This window comes from Rhinopithecus roxellana, chromosome 17 (genome assembly GCF_007565055.1).
Source record: "Rhinopithecus roxellana isolate Shanxi Qingling chromosome 17, ASM756505v1, whole genome shotgun sequence".
NCBI classification, from domain to species: domain Eukaryota; kingdom Metazoa; phylum Chordata; class Mammalia; order Primates; family Cercopithecidae; genus Rhinopithecus; species Rhinopithecus roxellana.
Genome location: NC_044565.1, coordinates 87,969,414 through 87,989,979, shown reverse-complemented (window position 1 = coordinate 87,989,979; position 20,566 = coordinate 87,969,414). Strand labels below are relative to the sequence as shown.

General features: G+C 40.6%; 2 protein-coding genes across 2 annotated transcripts in view; one reads left to right on the top strand and one right to left on the bottom strand.

Moving 5' to 3' along the window:
- The window catches only part of YWHAQ (tyrosine 3-monooxygenase/tryptophan 5-monooxygenase activation protein theta), a 47,934-nt gene extending 33,297 nt beyond the window's left edge, over positions 1–14,637 (top strand). Inside the window, exons 3-6 of the mRNA XM_010379682.2 lie at positions 7,128–7,251; positions 10,344–10,507; positions 11,168–11,263; positions 13,275–14,637. Of these exons, the coding sequence (XP_010377984.1) occupies positions 7,128–7,251; positions 10,344–10,507; positions 11,168–11,263; positions 13,275–13,334 (444 nt within the window). The 3' untranslated portion in view covers positions 13,335–14,637. The remainder of the gene's footprint in view (positions 1–7,127; positions 7,252–10,343; positions 10,508–11,167; positions 11,264–13,274) is intronic.
- A 2,229-nt stretch (positions 14,638–16,866) lies between these two features.
- LOC115894163 (60S ribosomal protein L39) lies at positions 16,867–17,274 on the bottom strand. Its single transcript, XM_030920483.1, has one exon. It carries the CDS (start codon positions 17,220–17,222, stop codon positions 17,067–17,069), a length of 156 nt encoding a protein of 51 aa, XP_030776343.1. The 5' UTR covers positions 17,223–17,274; the 3' UTR covers positions 16,867–17,066.
- Positions 17,275–20,566: the final 3,292 nt, after the last annotated feature.

Below are 20,566 nucleotides of genomic sequence, written 5' to 3'. Positions count from 1 at the left end.
CCAGTATACTTCATTGTTAAAATGTGGTTGTAGAGGTTTGGAATTTGGTATAGGATTAAATGAAAAGTTTTAACCTTGGGGATGCAAGGATGTAAGGATCTCATTAGGCTTTGCAACTTGAGTTTGATGTCTGCTGTGTGGTGTCTGCTAAATCCCACAGAGTATAGGATCAGTCACATTGGTTATAAGGTTTGCTTCTGGCTGGGCACAGTGGCTCATGCCTGTAATCCCAGCACTTTGGGAGGCCGAGGCAGGCAGACCACCTGAAGTCAGGAGTTTCAGACCAGCCTGACCAACATGGAGAAACCTTGTCTCTAGTTAAAAATAATTAAATAAATAAATAAAGAGCGAAACTCCATCTCAAAAAAAATAAATAAGTAAAAGGATTGCTTCTATCTCTGAAAATTTTTACTTCATTCCATACTTCGTTTTTTTGAAAATGAACTTAACATGGGCACCAGAATGGGGTTGATTCATCATTCTTGGATTCTAAGTCCTAACAATTTTTTTTTTTTTTTTTTAAATGGAGTTTCACTCTTTTGCCCAGGCTGGAGTGCAATGGCGCGATCTTGTCTCACTGCAACCTCTGCCTTCCGGTTTCAAGCAATTCTTCTGCCTCAGCCTCCTGAGTAGCTGGGATTACAGGTGCCTGCCACTATGCCTGGCTAATTTTTGTATTTTCAGTAGCGACTGGGTTTCACCGTGTTGGCCAGGCTGGTTTCGAACTCCTGACGTTGTGATCTGCCCACCTCGGCCTCCCAAAGTGCTGGGATTACAAGTGTGAGCCACTGCGCCTGGCCCAACAATTCTTAATTAGTAACTTTTAAAATGGACATTTTAAGGACATTTGACTGTTTAATGCATTCATTTTTTTTAATGATTGAAAATATTTCCATAGATGAGTTGATGTTATATGATCAACTTGGATTAAGTCTTAGGTGATTCACTGCCTCCTTGGTTAAGGCAGCAAATCCTTTATGAGATTTAATTCTAGCAGGTATAGTCATAAAATGGTAGTTTCTGAGACCAGAGACCTTTAGATCATAATAGTCTCATTACATAAGTACAGAGACAGACACTTGAGAAGGTGTGATTTCCTACAAGATTATAGAGCTAATGATAGTATAAAAGTTCCACAAATGATAATCTAATTTCTAAAACTCAATATTCTGATACATAACACAGAGTTACTCTGTCCCTTTTTTGTTTTACTGATTAAATCTCTAAACTGGGCCCTGTGGCTGAGGCCTGTAATCCTAGCGCTTTGGGAGACTGAAGAGGGCGGATCCCTTAAGGTTAGGAGTTCGAGACCAGCCATGGTAAACCCTGTCTATACTGAAAATGCAGAAATTAGCTGGGTGTGGTGGCAGGTGCCTGCAATCCCAGTTACTTGGGGAGGCTGAGGCTGAGGAATCGCTTGAACCAGGAGGCGAAGGTTGCAGGTGAGCTGAGGTTGCGCCACTGCACTTCACCCTGGGTTGGCAGAGCGAGACTCCGTCTCAAGGGGGGAAAATATCTCTAGCTTAGATTTGGCCTTGTCTTTATTAGAAATGCTCCATTTTAGGGTCTGTTCATATCCTGATTAACTGATAATATAGAAATAATGACTGATATGTGTATCCTAAAGTTAGAGATTCAGCATGATAATAGTGTGTTTGCTAATGAACCTCAGTAAACTATTAGGAAATTGAAACTTCTTAGAACATTTTTTTTGCTTCCTGTTATTTTGCATGTATTTTAAGGCTCTTCATAACAGTTATCTACTCTTTCTTAAATAAATCAATCCTATAAATAAGCATAATAAGCTTAATGAGAGACAAGAGTAGCTTAGTCTGTAAAATGGAAATCACTTATAAATGAATTTAGAATTAAAAGATTAAGTTGTTGAGTGTTACAGAATTTTACCGCTGAAACCAAATAAATTATTTTGAAAAAGCAGTTGAAGTAGCAAGTAGGATTGTTTTATACAGTAGTTAACTCTTAAAAATCGTATGGGGATTTTGTTGTTCTTCTGGAAGCCTTTTTTTCTAAGATATGGGGGTGGGAGAAAGGAGGAATAGTTACTGTTCTAAATTTGCATTAATGTTATTTCTTGACAGTTTCATTTCTTATATTATTCTTTACAACTTTTGTGTTATAGTCTATTATTGTTCCCATCCTGTTTTTCTAAGATTAAACTTATTCTGAGTTCCTTTAGCATTTCCTAAAGCAACCTCTATAATAACTTATGTTCTTTCCTTTTGCTTACCTTGTTTCTTTGGTCTAAAGTGTTCTAAATTACTAGTTCATCTTGTTATTGTGGGTAGTACATTGATTGACGTGTTAGTTTTCACATTCTCAAAAAGGAACACACTACCATCCATGTTTTACTCCTCAGTCAAGTAACATTGTCAGCACCAGAGGGACCTCCAATATTAGCCCACCAAAACTCCCAAGATAATAAAATTTGCTAAAGAGTTTACAAGGGAGAGCTCCTGCTTAATTGATAAGAATAATGTACAGAAGAAATCAGTGGGGGAAATTCTAACTATGCTCCCTCCTGGCGACTTTTTTTTTTTCTTTGAGATGGAGTTTCGGCCGGGCGCGGTGGCTCAAGCCTGTAATCCCAGCACTTCGGGAGGCCGAGACGGGCGGATCACGAGGTCAGGAGATCGAGACCATCCTGGCTAACACGGTGAAACCCCGTCTCTACTAAAAAATACAAAAAACTAGCCGGGCGAGGTGGCAGGCGCCTGTAGTCCCAGCCACTCGGGAGGCTGAGGCAGGAGAATGGCGTAAACCCGGGAGGCGGAGCTTGCAGTGAGCTGCGATCCGGCCACTGCACTCCAGCCCGGGTGACAGAGCGAGACTCCGCCTCAAAAAAAAAAAAAAGAGATGGAGTTTCGCTCTTGTTGCCCAGGCTGGAGTGCAATATCTCAGCTCACTGGAACTTCTGCCTCCTGGGTTCACGCAATTCTCCTGTGTCAGCCTCCCAAATAGCTGGAATTACAGGCATGCATCACCACACCTGGCTAATTTTGTGTTTTTAGTAGAAATGGGGTTTCACCATGTTGGTCAGGCTGGTCTCAAACTCCTGACCTCAAGTGATTCACCCGTCTCAGCCTCCCAAAGTGCTGGGATAACAGGTGTGAGCCATGGCACCTGGCCCTCCCTCCTGACCTCTTACCAGTACCCTTATTTGGAAAGACTTTCAGGGAGTTATATGTCAGTTTGGGGTTTTTGGTCTCTGATCTGTATTTTTTACAATAATTTTAAAAGATTACACATTTGTAGCCTATATTCTATCTGGTATTAATAATATTTGGTATTGATAATACAGATACAGACTAGATTATTTGGGTAAGACATGAAGCAGAATCCATTATGTCTTTTAGTTGAGCTAAAGTATACATCTTTACTACTGATAGTATATGGAAAGACAGAATTATTCTGTACCTGTTGTTTCCTTCACAGAGAGCTAGTGGCATCTGACAAAGAACCATGATACCTGGCTGAACAACTCCAGGATGGAAGTAATGCCCAAGTCAGTTTATAAAAGCCCAACACTGTAAATCATATGTAATGGCTGTATGCAAATTAGTAGTCAAAGTTAATAATTTTAGAAAGGAAAGGTTAGCTCATAAGTGGCTGTGTTGTAATGAATGCAGTAGCTGTTTGGCAACTTTCTGAATGCTTGGAAGGCCCTTTGTCCACAGTCCTTGTGAACACCCACACATCTAGCATGCGTGACTCAGGAGAGACTAGTGCTAGAATGGAAGTTTCTCTCTTCTCTACTCCTCACCCTAAGCCCTTGTTCTGGTCAGACTTTTCTCACCCCCTGCTCTTACACATCTACCACAGTTAACAGAGCACTAGGTCTTAAAAGTACTGAGTAGCTTTTTATGTGACTATAAATAATATCTTCACCAGAGCTGGCACCTTTTTGGAGATCCTGTGGAATTTCATTGTAACTGACTGACTCACTTGGAGGAACAAGAAAAGTGAGAGGCATCTTACTTTACATTAGGGTTCCTTGGCGTGTGTGGGTACAGGCAGAGGTGGTATTTCTCTTGGTATAAATACTGTGTTTGCCTTCTTTGATATTACTTCTCAGAATCCACTCATTTAAAGATTCCAATGACTGAGTCAGTTTGAGATGTAGAACTTTTTTGTGACAATCTCACTATTGCCTCCTACCCCCCTCCTTCCACCACAACCCTAAATTCATTTCATAAAAATAGTTTTTAATATGAAAGTCATCCATAATACATAAAAATGGTAATAGAGAAAAAAGTTAAAGTAATGTAATTTTTAAGGATTCAAGTGTCTCGGTTCATTACGTAACTATTAAAATTATATTGGTGATGTTGAGCACAATAAATTCTGAAAATCTGATTCGTCTGTTCTTTTTACAGTTAAGAGTGTAGTGATGCTGGAGCAGCACTTGTCACAATTGCCTTTAGTTTGGGTGTGGCCCTAATGACCTCTGTTGCCACACTCCTGGCTCAGCAACTTTCCAACTTGAGCCACAGTTGTGATACTCATCACTTTTATAATGTATAAACTTCTGGGACTTTGATACATAATTTTATATTAATTTTTTTTGTGCACACGTGTGTATGTGTGCGTGTTTTAACTTTCTCTGGCCTCAGGCCCTTAAAAAAATATATGTGTATATATATGTGTGTGTGTGTGTATATATGTTATCTAGATATTTAAAATATTTTTCTAATTAAAGCATTTTAAATGTTTTTCTGTTTTTTTTTTCTTTTAGAGACATGGTCTCTTTTGCTCTGTCTCCCAGGCTGGAATGCAATGGCACGATCATGGCTCACTGAAGCCTCCACCCCCAGGGTTTAAGCCTTCCTTCTGCCTCAGCCTTCCAAGTAGCTGGGACTACAGGTGTCTGCCACCACACCTAATTTTTTGAAAATTCTTTGTAGAGACAGGGTCCCATTATGTTGCCCAGGCTGATCTCAAACTCCTGGGCTCTCAAACAATCCACTTGCCTCCACCTCTACTTCCCAGAGTGCTGGGATGATAGGCGTGAGCTGTCGCACGTGGCCTCTGTTTATTTTCTTTAAAAATAACTTACAGGCTCACGCCTGTCATCCCAGCACTTTGGGAGGCCGAGGTGGGCAGATCACTTGAGGTCAGGAGTTTGAGACCAGCCTGGTCAACATGGTGAAACCCCGTTTCTACTAAAAATACAAAAATAAGCTGGGCGTGGTGGTGTGCGCCTGTAGTCCCAGCTGCTCGGGAGACTGAGGCAGGAGAATCGCTTGAGCCTGGGAGGTGGAGGTTGCAGTGAGCCAAGATCACACCACTGCACTCACACTGGGCAGCAGAGTGAGACTTTGTCTCCAAAAAAAAAAAAAAAAAAACCATGGATGCAGTGATTGCATTTTGTCAGACCACTTTTAGTCAGATAAACAAGAAGAAACTTCTTGGTTAGAAGTGTATTTTCTAAACTTTTGTTATTTTAAATTTATAAACAGCTTTCCTTTTCTTTACCAATTATGTGAATTTGACTCAACCTTACTTGTTTATTCTCCAGACTTGCCAGTTTGGTATCATAGAGAGTATTTTTATGTAATATTAACTGATTGTATCTGTGGTTATTTTTCCAAAATGCAAAAAGGATGTTCTCTCTTCCCTGCTTTAAAACGTGCACTAGTTTTACTTTTCCTAGAGCAGTGCTTTTCAAACTCTGTCCCTGGGCAGGCAAACTGTGTACCTAGGCTGATACTAGCTAACATTTACTGAGTACTTAACATGTGACACTATTCCAGGCTTTTGACATCTGTTATTGGTTTTATTCTCAGAACAAACCAATGAAGTAGGTATTAGTATCTTAACATTTTTATGAGAATTTTGTTTTGCTTTGTAATATTTAATACAAAAAGACTTTTTTTGGTTTGTTTTTGTTTGTTTGAGAAGGAGTCTCGCACTGTCGCCCAGGCTGCAGTGTAGTGGCGTCATCTCAGCTCACTGCAACCTCCACCTCCCAGGTTCAAGCGATTCTCCTGCCTCAGCCTCCTGAGTAGCTGGGATTACAGGTGCCCACCACCACGTCCGGCTAATTTTTTGTATTTTTAGTAGAGATGGCGTTTCACTATGTTGACCAGGCTGGTCTCGAACTCCTGATTTTGTGATCTGCCCGCCTCGGCCTCCCAAAGTGCTGGGATTACAGGCATGAGCCACCACACCCGTCCCTAAAAAGGTTTTTAAATGGATGACCTAGCATCAAGAAAAATTGAATCTAAGAAGATTTCTATCATATTTGTCTTTTGTGACTTTTTACACTCCAAGGCATACCATATCCTGTACCTCTAGAAGTGAAAATTTCTTTGTATGAAATTAGGAACAAAAGACATACTCAAGAACTTTTTTAAAAAAATAGATTTCGTAGACCTAAAATTATTCTTTTAAATTGCTGTGCAAGTTTCTAAACCTCTTACTCTCGATTCCCGTATTTACCTCATTTTAGATGCACACTTGACTGCAGAGGACACTGAGTAGCACTGTTCTCCCTCATACTTGATGTTTTAAACATTTTGTTTCCCCTCCCTAAAATGAGTGCACGTCCCTGTTTTCTGCTTGGTGCATTTCTACTTTTCCTTCTTGACACCTCAAATACTCTTTCCCAGGGAATCCTGTCTTAACTGGAGGCCATCTCCAGCAGAGCCAGATGCTCCCTCTCTGTGCTTCCTTAGCACCGTATCTGCGTCTTTCTTAATGCTTGGTGTGTAGTTGGTGTACTTACAGACCGTGAGCTTCTTGAGGGCAGGGGCCTGATTTTAAGTCTTCTCTATATCCATTATAGCACCTAGCAGGTATGAAAATGTTTGTTGAATGAATGGATGAGTGAACAGACAGGCTGTTTCTAATTGCAACGTTTGGTGTAATCTAGAATCTAGCCTTACCATTAGAAACTATAGGCTACATCATTTAAAGCCTCCCAGGGCAACTAGTGGCAACAACCTAACCCCTGCTGTAAGAACATGTTTCAAGTCCAGGCTGGTATGGTATAGTATTACTGTAGTAGTTAATGATTGAAATGCCCACTAGGCAGAAGTTTTATCATTTAATGATAATGTGCAGTAGGCAGAAGTTTAGTGCCTAATGTTCTGTCTTATTTATTTCAGGAATTGTTGGATAAATATTTAATAGCCAATGCAACTAATCCAGAGAGTAAGGTCTTCTATCTGAAAATGAAGGGTGATTACTTCCGGTACCTTGCTGAAGTTGCATGTGGTGATGATCGAAAACGTGAGTATATTTGTTATATGGGCAAAAGTAGAATTAAAAAAAAGAAATGGGGATAAATGGGATACTATAACAGTATACGTAATCTTCAGGCTCTTTGCAACTTAAAAATAATTCAATGTATATCAAGAAAATTAGTATTACCTTACGTTCTCAAATATGAAAATTGGGTTGTAAATTTACATCATATGCTGTTTAAAAAAATTAAGCTCATCTGTGAACTCTGTAATCTCGTATGGTATTATTTAGAACGGGCTTAATCTTTTATGATTTTTAGAATTTTGGTTCACCATATTTTTAGCTCCAGAGCTTTTTGTGTAAACTTTATGAGTGATTCTGCATTTCACATGGCCTTTCTATCATCATGCCTTAAAACTTCAGATCACTGGAAATTACATACAGAACATGGAAACAGATTGTTGTGCTTTTTCTGTTTGTCATATTAATTCATTATCATCTATTTTAAGGGGTCATAACATTGACTGCTAATTACATATAATCAAATTTCTGAGGAGGAGAGGTGAAATGAGTGTGTTACTGCTGGTGTATAACTTGTTCCACCTTCACAGTAAGTTTGAATGACCCATATGGTTAGGTTTTACTTGAGAAAGTTGAATACACAGGAATTGTTGATTAATCAAGTAGTGGTCATAAAAATAGATTTTAGTATTAAATACCTATTTTTATTTATTTATTTATTTATTTATTTATTTATTTACCTAGACTATCATAGAAAACATGGATATGGGAAAAAGTGACCAAATTGCCTAACTTGATAATAAAAAAGTGAAGTGAATTTATTTGCAATGAGTGTCTCCTGGGATAGTGGTAGCTGAGTGTAAGATAGAGCTCATTAAATTTAGTGTATGTGCTTGCTACCAGATTTATCAAGTTCTAGGTAATAGAAGTATCAGTTCCTTATTTTTTCTAGTAAGTTTGTTATTTTCTTCTTAATTTTGTCCTGTCTACAAAGATATACCCCTACAAATAGTTACTATGACCTGAAAATGAGAGTTTTGCCATCCTAAATATCAGTGTAACTGAATATATAAAGAGAACTTGTACTTGAGAAACTATTATACCTTGCTATAATAAAATCTGTATACTAAACTTACTTATTCTGTTACTGATGTGTAATTTCTGTTGCTATGAAGATAAGCAGAATTGGACATGATACTGGCACAGAACTGTATATTTAGGTATCAGAAAGCCAAAGAGAAGTATTTGGGAGATTGAGACATAGCTGTAGCTTTAACCTGATTTAACCCTTAGGAGCTCATTGGCACTTTCCAGTCTCACACGTAGTCGCATTTACATTCTGATAGTCTGGGATTCGTAGATAGGCTGTCTTTATAGCCTAATTGCTGAGACACTGGGGCTTCCTAATTTGTCAGGCTGCAAGAACTTCTTATTGCATGCGGGTTATACCAGTCAGGATTAGATCAATAAATGTGCCATTTCAGAGGAAGGAAAATGAACATGATTCAGGTCATAAAGGGATAGCTTAATTCTCTTACATCAGTATCTCTAAAGCTGTAATAGGCCAGTGGCCTCATACAGAAAACTACCCTTTTCAAAACATGGGTATAATCAGATTAGTGTTGGTAATACTGAACATTTTGTGAAAGGAGAGTACCATTTTAATTAGGCCAGTAATCAAACTCAGGTCAGAGCAGATTTTGTCCTATGTGTTGAAACTTTTATGTTGCCTTTCACATAGTATCTCTTGATACTAAGAATCAGTATTTCTCCAAATCAGAAAAATAGAGATTTTGGTGTTGATGATCTTCATAAAGTTCACATTATTTCGGGAAAGGGTATTCCAGTCAAATTATTGTTATTATCATCATCATTTTTGAGATGGAATTCCGCTCTTGTTAACCAGGCTGAAGTGCAAAGGCGTGATCTTGGCTCACCGCAAGCTCTGCCTCCTGGGTTCAAGTGAGGCTCATGCCTCAGCCTCCCAAGTAGCTGGGATTACAGGCATGCACCACCACTCCCAGCTAATTTTTGTGTTATTAGTAGAGCTGGGGTTTCTCCATGTTGTCAGGCTGGTCTTGAACTCCCAACCTCAGGTAATCTGCCCGCCTCGGCCTCCCAAAGTGCTGGGTTTACAGGTGTGAGCCACCGCACCCCATCCAAATTATTTTTCATTGCTGCATTTCCAAGTAATAGAATTAAAAGACATAAAATAAGAAAATCGTTTTAGCCTAGGGATGGAAAAAAGTCTGATTTACTATAATATCTCATGTTTTTTTCCATTAAGCTGTTTATATGTAAGCAACATTCTAAACTGGTTTTTTGTTTTGTTTGTGACAAACTCTGTCACGCAGGTTCGGAGTGCAGCAGCATGATCTTGGCTCACTGCAGCTTCAACCTCCTGGGTTCAAGGGGTCCTCCCACCTCAGCCTCCCAAGTAGCTAGAGCTACAGACATGCACCACCATGCCTAGCTATTTTTTTTTTTTTTTCGTAGAGACAGGGATAAGGTCTCCCTATGTTGCCCAGGCTGGTCTTGAACTCTCGGGTTCAAGTGATGCCCCTGCCTCACCCTCCCAAAGTGTTGGGATTACAGGTATGAGCCACTGCACCTGGCCATAAATAAGTTCTTAAATACCCAGTACACAATATTGTTTTCGTGTGTTTGTTTGTTTTTGAGACACAGTATCATTCTGTCGCCCAAGCTGGAGTATAGTGGTGCGTTCTCAGCTCACTGCAACCTCTGCCTCCCGGCTTCAGGCAATTCTCATGCCTCAGCCTCCTGAGTAGCTGGGGTTACAGATCCCCGCCATGACACCTGGCTAATGTTTGTAGTTTTAGTAGAGACAGGGTTTCGTCATGTTGGCCAGGCTGGTCTTGAACTCCTGATCTCAAGTGATCCCTCCGCCTCGGCCTCCCAAAGTGCTGGGATTATAGGTGTGAGTCACCACACCTGGCCATGATAATGGTTTTTGTTAGCTACCGTGATTTTAAAAGACCCATACAGAGAAAAATCTTGGTTCTACCAAGAGCTAGTAGCAAATGTTTAAGTTGTTAATGTACTGTGTACTGGATTGTTATTTTTAATATTGCGCTTCTTATTTTTTCTCTTCACAGAAACGATAGATAATTCCCAAGGAGCTTACCAAGAGGCATTTGATATAAGCAAGAAAGAGATGCAACCCACACACCCAATCCGCCTGGGGCTTGCTCTTAACTTTTCTGTATTTTACTATGAGATTCTTAATAACCCAGAGCTTGCCTGCACGCTGGCTAAAACGGTAAGATGTGTGTCCAGGAAACACCTACTTTAGCTACAGTTATTTGAGATGCCAGGTATGTTAATTTATAGGTATTTTACTTGGTTACCCAGGGATGATTTCTACTATATTTATTTTGAAATCTCCTCTTTTTCTTACCATCATGATTACCTTATTCCTGCCCCTGACACCTTACTCTACCCTATGATTATAAGCAGTGATATGTCTACAGAGCATACTGAGCAGAGTAATCAAAGAAGGATAAATAATATTAAGAAGGAAACATAAAAGATTGGAAAGTCATACCTGCCAGGTTTGGTCACTAGAATAGCTGTGCATTAGCCACACTCCTCAAAGTGGCTCAAAACGAGAGAATAAAGAGGACACTGTACAGATAAATATTACTACTTATCGGAAAGAAGTATATTAAGCATTGCTGCTGTTCTGTTTGTCCTGTGAAAGAACCAAGACATGCTTGTTTACTTAAATGTATAGTTTTATAGAATTCCAGTTATACTCGTAAGTTCTTAAACTGAGAGTGTGAGAGAATGGTTCTTTTGAGTTTGTTGATGGTAAAACATAAGGTGGGTGTTCACTTATTTTTTAAAAATGGTTTGTAATTGTAGAATAACCAGTTTTTGTCAATGCACATATTTTATCATGGATATTAATATTTATCAGGCTTTTGATGAGGCCATTGCTGAACTTGATACACTGAATGAAGACTCATACAAAGACAGCACCCTCATCATGCAGTTGCTTAGAGACAACCTAACAGTGAGTTGTTTACTCTTTAATTTTATTTCCTTTTCAGAAACAAAAATATATTTTATTTTGGACTTCGTGTCTTTTAGGGCAGATATGTAAGAGCTGAAAGTATGACATATGTGTTAGTATTTTATAGAATGAACATTATTTTGTAGGCAGGTTTTCAAGTTGAATAGACATTTTATCAGACCTCCCTGAGAAGTTACTAACATTATAGGAACTCAACTGTTTCATTGGGATGAAGATGTTGATAAATTATGTTAATAAAGAGAGCTTCTAAGGTTTCAATATTTTGGGGCAAATCAGCTATAGCCAGTTAGGGACTATGTAGATATCTAGGCTTTCTTAAAATCACATGAAGTACCTCGTTCTAATAAAAGTTTACTTTGTGAATTTTTAGGGAGTAAACCTGTACCTAAATTTACTCCTTCTCTGCTTCTAGGCCAAAGTCTCTGTTTTGTTTGTCTTTTTCTCCCTGCTTCTTAGATAGGCAATTGATAAAGGAAGTAATCAAGAAAAAGTACAGCTTAAGCTTTACTTTAACATTCTTTTGTAGGTTCAAGTAATTTTGTTAGGTAAAATCTTAGACTTCACAGAATGAAAAAGAAGGGAACAAATCTTTAAATATAAATCTTGTCCTCTCAGCCCCCTTGTTTAGTGCTTTATCATTTACTAGATAGTATTTTTTAAATTAGCATCATGTCTGTTCAATTTTGCTGACTAGAGTAGTTATGAATCCACTGAAAGGAGAATGAAGACCCTGCATTTCTAGCCATAAGAAGTCCCTGTGGTTGTGAGGGGACAATGGAAGATGATCAGCAAATAGTTCTGCAGAGGAAGAGCAAATTAGGCAGTTATACCTCTTCCCAGATGTATACCTTGGAGCTATCTTTTAATCAGTTTTGTTTTCTTTATTATAGAGACAGGTCTTTGGGGGATTTTGTTTTGTTTATTTTTATTTATTTTAGTATCTTCATAATAACCTAAGGATTATGTAAGATTCTAGCTCTTCTGAAATTAACACTAATGTCTTGGTGTTGGTCTAATAAAGTACAATTATAGTCAATAAATACTTCTCTTCTTCACTTCGTCTTTCTATCCTAAAAATAGAGAGATCATGGAAGATCCACTTAGTTTTAACATTCTGTCTAATTCAAGAACGCTGTCTATACATGCACACATTGCTTCCCTGTAGCTTCCATCACCCACTTCTATTTAATTCTTGGAGAAACACAAAGTAAGTCTGCTTTTGCTATAGTTTAGCTCTTCACACACTTTAAAATTGTTAACCATGATTGTGGCTTTTTCCTCCCTGTGAAAATTTTTTGCTTTATTAGTCTGTAATAATACTGCAGTAGTGCTTTCAAGAAGAGCATTGGGCTACTGGGAATAGAGACAGCATTAAATTTTAAGACTATCACTTTGCTTATTATGAAAGTAGAGTGCCTTTTTTAAAAAGTTACTTTTTTTTTGAGACAGGATCTCGCCCTGTCACCTAGGCTGGAGTGCAGTCTCGTAATCATGGCTCACTGCAGCCTCAACCTCCTGGATTCAAGCAGTCCTCCTGCCTCAGCCTCCTGAGTAGTTAGAACTATAGGCACACACCACCCCGTGCCTGGCCAATTTTGTTTTTGAAATTTTTTATAGACATGGGATCTTGCTATGTTGTCCAGGCTGGTGTTGAACTGGCCTCATGCGATCTTCTCATCTTGGCCTCCCTACGTGCTGGGATTACAGGCGTCAGCCACTGTGCCTGGCCAAGTGCTTTTTAAATAAAAAGGAAGCTCTAAAACCGTATATCCAATGACATATGTGTGTATGCCATTTTGTAAATGGCATAGTGAAAAGTCTGCAAGGATGTGATGGTCTTTGGGGTTTTGAGAGAGAACTTCAATCTTAGTCAAGATCTCCATTGTTTGAGGAATTTACTACTCTTGTAGTTATTTTTGATATGACAATAATACTTAGTGTAATTGCCTAATCTAGAAATAATAACTTAATATGATTCTTCTTTTTCTAGCTTTGGACATCAGACAGTGCAGGAGAAGAATGTGATGCGGCAGAAGGGGCTGAAAACTAAATCCATACAGGGTGTCATCCTTCTTTCCTTCAAGAAACCTTTTTACACATCTCCATTCCTTATTCCACTTGGATTTCCTATAGCAAAGAAACCCATTCATGTGTATGGAATCAACTGTTTATAGTCTTTTCACACTGCAGCTTTGGGAAAACTTCATTCCTTGATTTGTGTTTGTCTTGGCCTTCCTGGTGTGCAGTACTGCTGTAGAAAAGTATTAATAGCTTCATTTCATATAAACATAAGTAACTCCCAAACACTTATGTAGAGGACTAAAAATGTATCTGGTATTTAAGTAATCTGAACCAGTTCTGCAAGTGACTGTGTTTTGTATTACTGTGAAGATAAGAAAATGTAGTTAATTACAATTTAAACAGTGTTCCACATAACTTCTTAATTTCTACATTCCCTCCCTTACTCTTCAGGGGTTTCCTTTCAATAAGCAACTTTTCCATGCTCTTAATGTATTCCTTTTTAGTAGGAATCCGGAAGTACTAGATTGAATGGAAAAGCACTTGCCATCTCTGGCTGGGGTCACAAATTGAAATGGCTCCTATATCACGTAAGGAGGTCTTGTATATCTGTGGCAACAGGGAGTTTCCTTATTCACTCTTTATTTGCTGCTGTTTAAGTTGCCAACCTCCCTTCCCAATAAAAATTCACTTACACCTCCTGCCTTTGTAGTTCTGGTATTCACTTTACTATGTGATAGAAGTAGCATGTTGCTGCCAGAATACAAGCATTGCTTTTGGCAAACTAAAGTGCATGTCATTTCTTAATACACTAGAAAGGGGAAATAAAGTACACAAGTCCAAGTCTAAACCTTTAGTACTTTTCCATGCAGATTTGTGCACATGTGAGAGGGTGTCCAGTTTGTCTAGTGATTGTTATTTAGAGAGTTGGACCACTATTGTGTGTTGCTAATCATTGACTGTAGTCCCAAAAAAGCCTTGTGAAAATGTTATGCCCTATGTAACAGCAGAGTAACATAAAATAAAATTACATTTTATAAACCATTTACTATGGCTTTGTAACAATTGCATACCCATATTTTAAGGGACAGGTGAATTTACTACTTTCTAAAGTTTATTGATACTTCCCTTTTATGTAAAATGTAGTAGTGATACCTATATTTCTGCATTGTGCATTGTGACACACTTGTCTAGGGATGCCTGGAAATGTATAAAATTGGACTGCATTTCTTAGAGTGTTTTACTATAGATCAGTCTCATGGGCCATCTCTTCCTCAGATGTAAATGATATCTGGTTAAGTGTTATATGGAATAAAGTGGACATTTTAAAACTAGCAGAGTTAATTATGTGATTGTGAGTGCCTTGGCTGTTATCAGAATTGTGCTTCAGTGGATATTTAAAAGGAATGTAAGAGTTCAGATACAGATACTCCTCAACTCAAAATGGGGCTATACCCTGATAAATCCATTGTAAGTTGAAAATACTAAGTCAGAAATGCATTGAATACACCTAACCTAATGAACATTATACCTTAGCCTATCCAACATTAAATGTGCCCAGAACACTTAGCCCTACAGTTGGGCAAAATCAAAGAGCATGAAACTTATTTTATACTAAAGTGTTGGATCTCTCGTGTAATTTTGAACGCTGAAAGTGAAAAACATTGATTGTATGGGTACTTGAAGTATGCTTTCTTTTTTTTTTTTTTTTTTTTTTTGAGACGGAGTCTCGCTCTGCCGCCCAGGCTGGAGTGCAGTGGCCTGGTCTCAGCTCACTGCAAACTCCGCCTCCTGGGTTTACGCCATTCTCCTGCCTCAGCCTCCCAAGCAGCTGGGACTACAGGCGCCCACCACGTCACCCGGCTAGTTTTTTGTATTTTTTAGTAGAGACGGGGTTTCACCATGTTAGCCAGGATGGTCTCGATCTCCTGACCTCGTGATCCGCCCATCTCGGCCTCCCAAAGTGCTGGGATTACAGGCTTGAGCCACCGCGCCCGGCCCTTTCCTTAGTTTTTAATGGGAAATGTTCATGGTATGATAAAAACCTTTAGGCCGGGCGCGGTGGCTCAAGCCTGTAATCCCAGCATTATGGGAGGCTGAGGCAGGTGGGTCACTTGAGGTCAGGAGGTCGAGACCAGCCTGGCCAACATAGTGAAACCCTGTCTCTATTAAAAATACAAAAATTAGGCTGGGCAGAGTGGCCCACACCTGTAATCCCAGCACTTTGGGAGGTTGAGGCAGGTGGATCATGAGGTCAGGAGTTCGAGTCCAGCCTGGCCAACATGGTTAAACTCCATCGCTACTAAAAATACAAAAAAAAAATAGCAAGGCGTGGTGGTGGGCGCCTGTAATCTCAGCTACTCAGGAGGCTGAGGTAGGAGAATTGCTTGAACCTGGGAGGCAGAGGTTGCAGTGAGCCGACATCACGCCACAGCACTCCAGCCTGGGTGACAGAGCAAGACTGTCTCAAAAAAAAATAAAAATTCAAAAATTAGCCAGGCATGGTGGCACAGGCCTGTAATCCCAGCTACTTGAGAGGCTGAGGCAGGAGAATCACTTGAATCTGGGAGACGGAGGTTGCAGTGAGCGGAGATCATGCCACTACACTCCAGCCTGGGTGACAGAGTGTCTCAAAAAAAAAAAAAAATTATTCTCGACATTTAGTCCCAACTTGAAATGTCTCCTTGCTTTAGAAAAACTCTGGCCGGGCTCGGTGGCTCAAGCCTGTAATCCCAGCACTTTGGGAGGCCGAGACGGGCGGATCACGAGGTCAGGAGATCGAGACCATTCTGGCTAACATGGTGAAACCCCGTCTCTACTAAAAAATACAAAAAACTCGCCGGGCGACGTGGCGGGCGCCTGTAGTCCCAGCTACTCGGGAGGCTGAGGCAGGAGAATGGCGTAAACCCGGGAGGCGGAGCTTGCAGTGAGATCTGGCCACTGGCATTCCAGCCCGGAGCCGACAGAGCAAGACTCCGTCTCAAAAAAGGAAAAACTCTTGCATCTTTTTTTTTTTTTTTTTTTGAGACGGAAGTCCTCGCTCTGGTCCGCCCCAGGCTGGAGTGCAGTGGCCGGATCGCAGCTCACTGCAGGCTCTGCCTCCCGGGTTCACCGCATTCTCCCTGCCTCAGCCTCCCGAGTAGCTGGAACTACAGGCGCCCGGCCACTTCGCCACGGCTAGTTTTTTTTTTTTTTTTTTTTTGTATTTTTTAGTAGAGCCGGGGTTTCACCGTGTTAGCCAGGATGAGTCTCGATCTCCTGACCTCGTGATCCCGCCCGTCTCGGCCCTCCCAAGTGCTGGGATACAGGCTTGAGCCACCGCGCCCGGCCAAACTCTGCATCTTTTAAAAGCAGACTCAGCCTGTGGTATCTCCTTTTGACGCTGCTGTTTGGGCTTCCTTGCACTAGAGGAAGAGGATGTATGTAGAACACTGTTAAGAACTCAGTAGGAGAGAGGACGCCTTTCCTGAGGAAAGAGTGTAAGGAAAGCTTTGGGCTGGGGGGAGGATTTAAATCTAGGAACTTTGTCTTTAGCTTTTTAAACTACTTTCTGAGATCAGAAATTTTTTTTTTTTTTTTTTTTTTGAAATGAAAGGCCTCACATATTTATTACTGAACCCAGCCAACCAACGCATTCATAATAGATTCAGAGAGGAAAATACGTCGAACTCTCCAGAGAGTGGTGACATTTTCAGTTTGATATGGTAATGTGATCGTGACCTTCAGACAGCACAAATATATGTGCCATCTCATGTGCAATTCCTTATAGCCCCAGCTTGGTTCTTCTCCAATGTCTCCTTTTGGAGTTGTACCTTATTTTATTTCCAGTTTTCATCCGAATCCACTGGGGAATGGGACGATTTTGCTTTTGTTTCTTGGCCAGGAATCGCTTAATCCTGAAAGTCTTGTGAGAAGACATGGCGAGAAGTGGAGGCAAGAACACACCACGATGGCGGAGAAAGGAAAAGAGGGCGAGATCAGAAATTTTAAACATTGCACCTATTTTGTAGTTAGAACTTACTTGGCAGTTTTCTCTTTAAAATGGCATTTAGATAGTAGTAAATTTTTTAAATTGCATTCTAACTGACGAGAATAGAATCAGATTTTTATTTCAACATATTTGTACGTTCATTTGTTAATCTTTGGCAAAGAAGATCAGTAAGTTTTCTTTTGACACAGTTGGTAGAATATAGTCATACCTTGTAACTTAAGCATGTATCAGTACAAAAAATTAGCTGGGCGTGGTGGTGGGCGCCTGACTTTTTTAAAAAGTCAGTAGAGACTTTTTAAAAAATGGTGAAAAATATTAGGAAGGCCATTTAAAGATGCATAAAAACTACAACTGGAGAGTAAATTTAAGAAGAGCAGAATCTTGGTCACTGATGTTTGAGATGGGCTAATTTTTAGGAGTTGAGTCAGTCATTCAGAAATATTAGGACTTTTACAGGAACAGACGTGACTTTTTGTCCAATGATGAGTCTCACTGTAGGTTCATGTCATTAGATATATTTTAAAGTAACAATCATTCTTTATGGTTTAGAAAGACTTTCACTTTAAACTGATAAAGGCAATTTTGCATGTTTACTTTTTTTTTTTTTTTTTTTTGAGTTGGAGTTTCACTCTTGTTCCCCAGGCTGGAGTGCAATGGCACAAACTTGGCTCACTGCAACCTCTACCTTATGGATTCAAGCGATTCTCCTCCCTCAGCCTCCTGAGGAGCTGGGATTACAGGTGCCCTCCACCATGCCTGGCTAATTTTTGTATTTTTAGTAGAGATGGGGTTTCGCCATGTTGGACAGGCTGGTCTCGAACTCGTGACCTCAGGTGATCTACCCACCTTGGCCCCCCAAAGTGCTGAGATTACAGGCGTGAGCCACAGCGCCCGGCCACAGTTTTGCATGTTTTATTCTGCCTTATATCTCTATGACTCTCCATGTAGAATTTGTATTTGGTAAGCTTTGCCTTCTCTGGAATTAATGTTACTTAGCTGAACAGTTTACATTTATCGAGAACTGAATATACAACGGTGATTTTTACTGTATCTTCTGTGTTTAGCTATGTTTAGCAAATATTTAGTGTTGTTGAAATTGCCTACAGAGGCCGGGCGCGGTGGCTCAAGCCTGTAATTCCAGCACTTTGGGAGGCCGAGACGGGTGGATCACGAGGTCAGGAGATCGAGACCATCCTGGCTAACACGGTGAAACCCCGTCTCTACTAAAAAAATACAAAAAACTAGCCGGGCGAGGTGGCAGGCGCCTGTAGTCCCAGCCACTCGGGAGGCTGAGGCAGGAGAATGGCGTAAACCCGGGAGGCGGAGCTTGCAGTGAGCTGAGGTCCGGCCACTGCACTCCAGCCTGGGCGACAGAGCGAGACTCCGTCTCAAAAAAAAAAAAACAACAACAAAACAAAAAAACAAAAAAAGAAATTGCCTACAGTAGTTAGTACGGTAACATGCTGTACGTGTTTGTAGCCTAGGAACATAGGCTTTACTACATAGCCTAGGTGTGTAGTAGGGTCTACCATGTACTTCTTTAAGTACATCCTGTGCTATTCACACAACAATGAAGTCGCCTAATGAGACGTTTTTCAGAACATATACCTGTTAAGTGACACCACTGCGTAGATGTGAAGATCATCAGGAAATCCAATTTGGGGCAAACTTTCCAATTCACTCCTTAACCCACACTTCATTTTAAAGTGGCTATGCTGGCCAAGCACTGTGGCTCATGCCTGTAATCCCAGCACTTCAGGAGGCCGAGGTGGATGGACTGCTTGAACCTAGGAGTTCGAGACCAGTCGGGCAACATGGCAAAACCCCATCTCTATGAAAAATACAAAAATTAGCTGGGTATGGTGGTGCACGCCTGTAGTCCTTGCTATTCAGGGGGCTGAGGTGGGAGGATTGCTTGAACCCAAAAGGTTGAGGCTGCAGTGAGCAGTGATTGCACCACTGCACTCCAGCCTGAGCAACAGAATGAGACCATGTCTCAAAAATAAAATGGCTATGCCAGCTAGGTGCAGTGGCATGACCCTGTAGTCCTAGCTACCAGGTACACTGAGGTAGGAAGATCACTTGAGCCCAGGAGTTTGGGGCTGTGGTGCTTGATGATCATGCCTGTGAGTAGCCACTGCACTCCAGCTTGAGCAACACAAAGACCCTGTTTCTCAGAAAGAAAAAAAAAAAAACGGTTATGCCTTCAGAGCTAACGCTTTAAAGGGGGCAAGTAATAATACCCAGGAGGAAATGCTGGAGACTTCCCCTAAAATTATAACACTTTAGCATGTTTATACAGCCCTTTTAGAAGGATCCAACGTTTATTGAAGTCTTTTTGGTACCTGGTCATGTACCATGCACATTCATATTTAATCCTCTCAAGTGCCCTTACGTGACAGAACATCTGATCAGAAAAAGATGAAATTATGGCCAGGCGTTGTGGCTCATGCCTATAATCCCAACACTTTGGGAGACCGAGGCGGGGGGATCATGAGGTCAGGAGATTGAGACCATCCTGGCTAACACGATGAAACCCCGTCTCTACTAAAAATACAAAAAAATTAGCCGGACATGGTGGTGGGCACCTGTAGTCCCAGCTACTAGGCAGGCTGAGGCAGGAGAATGGCGTGAACCTGGGAGGCGGAGCTTGCTGTGAGCCAAGATCACACCACTGTACTCCAGCCTAGGCGACAAAGCGAGACTCTGTCTCAAAAAAAAAAAAAAAAAAAAAAAAAATTAAAAAAAAATATTAGCTCAAAGTTAGGTATGTGGGCCTTGTGCCATAGCTCACACCTATAATTCCCAGCACTTTGGGACACCAAGGCAGGTGGATCTTTTGAGCTCGGGAGTTTGAGACCAGTGGGCAATATGGCAAAACCCTGCCTCTACAAAAAAACTAGCCAGGCATGGTGATGTACGCCGGTAGTCCCAGCTACTTGCCAGGCTCAGGTAGGAGGATCACCTCAGCCTGGGAGGTCAAGGCTGTGATGAACCGTGATTGCACCACTGCAGTCCAGCCCCAGTGGCAGAGCGAGACCCTGTCCTAAAACAAAAACATTTGTGTATGTGTCTATTAAGTAGCCAACTAGAGTTTGAACTCAAGATACCAAGTTCATTTCTGGGTCACTGTTGCCTACTGTGAGTGCGTCACCCTCCTTACTATAGCAAGTAAATAACGCTGTTTATCTTTTTTTCCTAGCATCTTTGGAGATGGTTTTTGTTTTTCTTTTCTTTGACTTTCCCCTTAGTCTATCAGTTTTGCCCTTTGG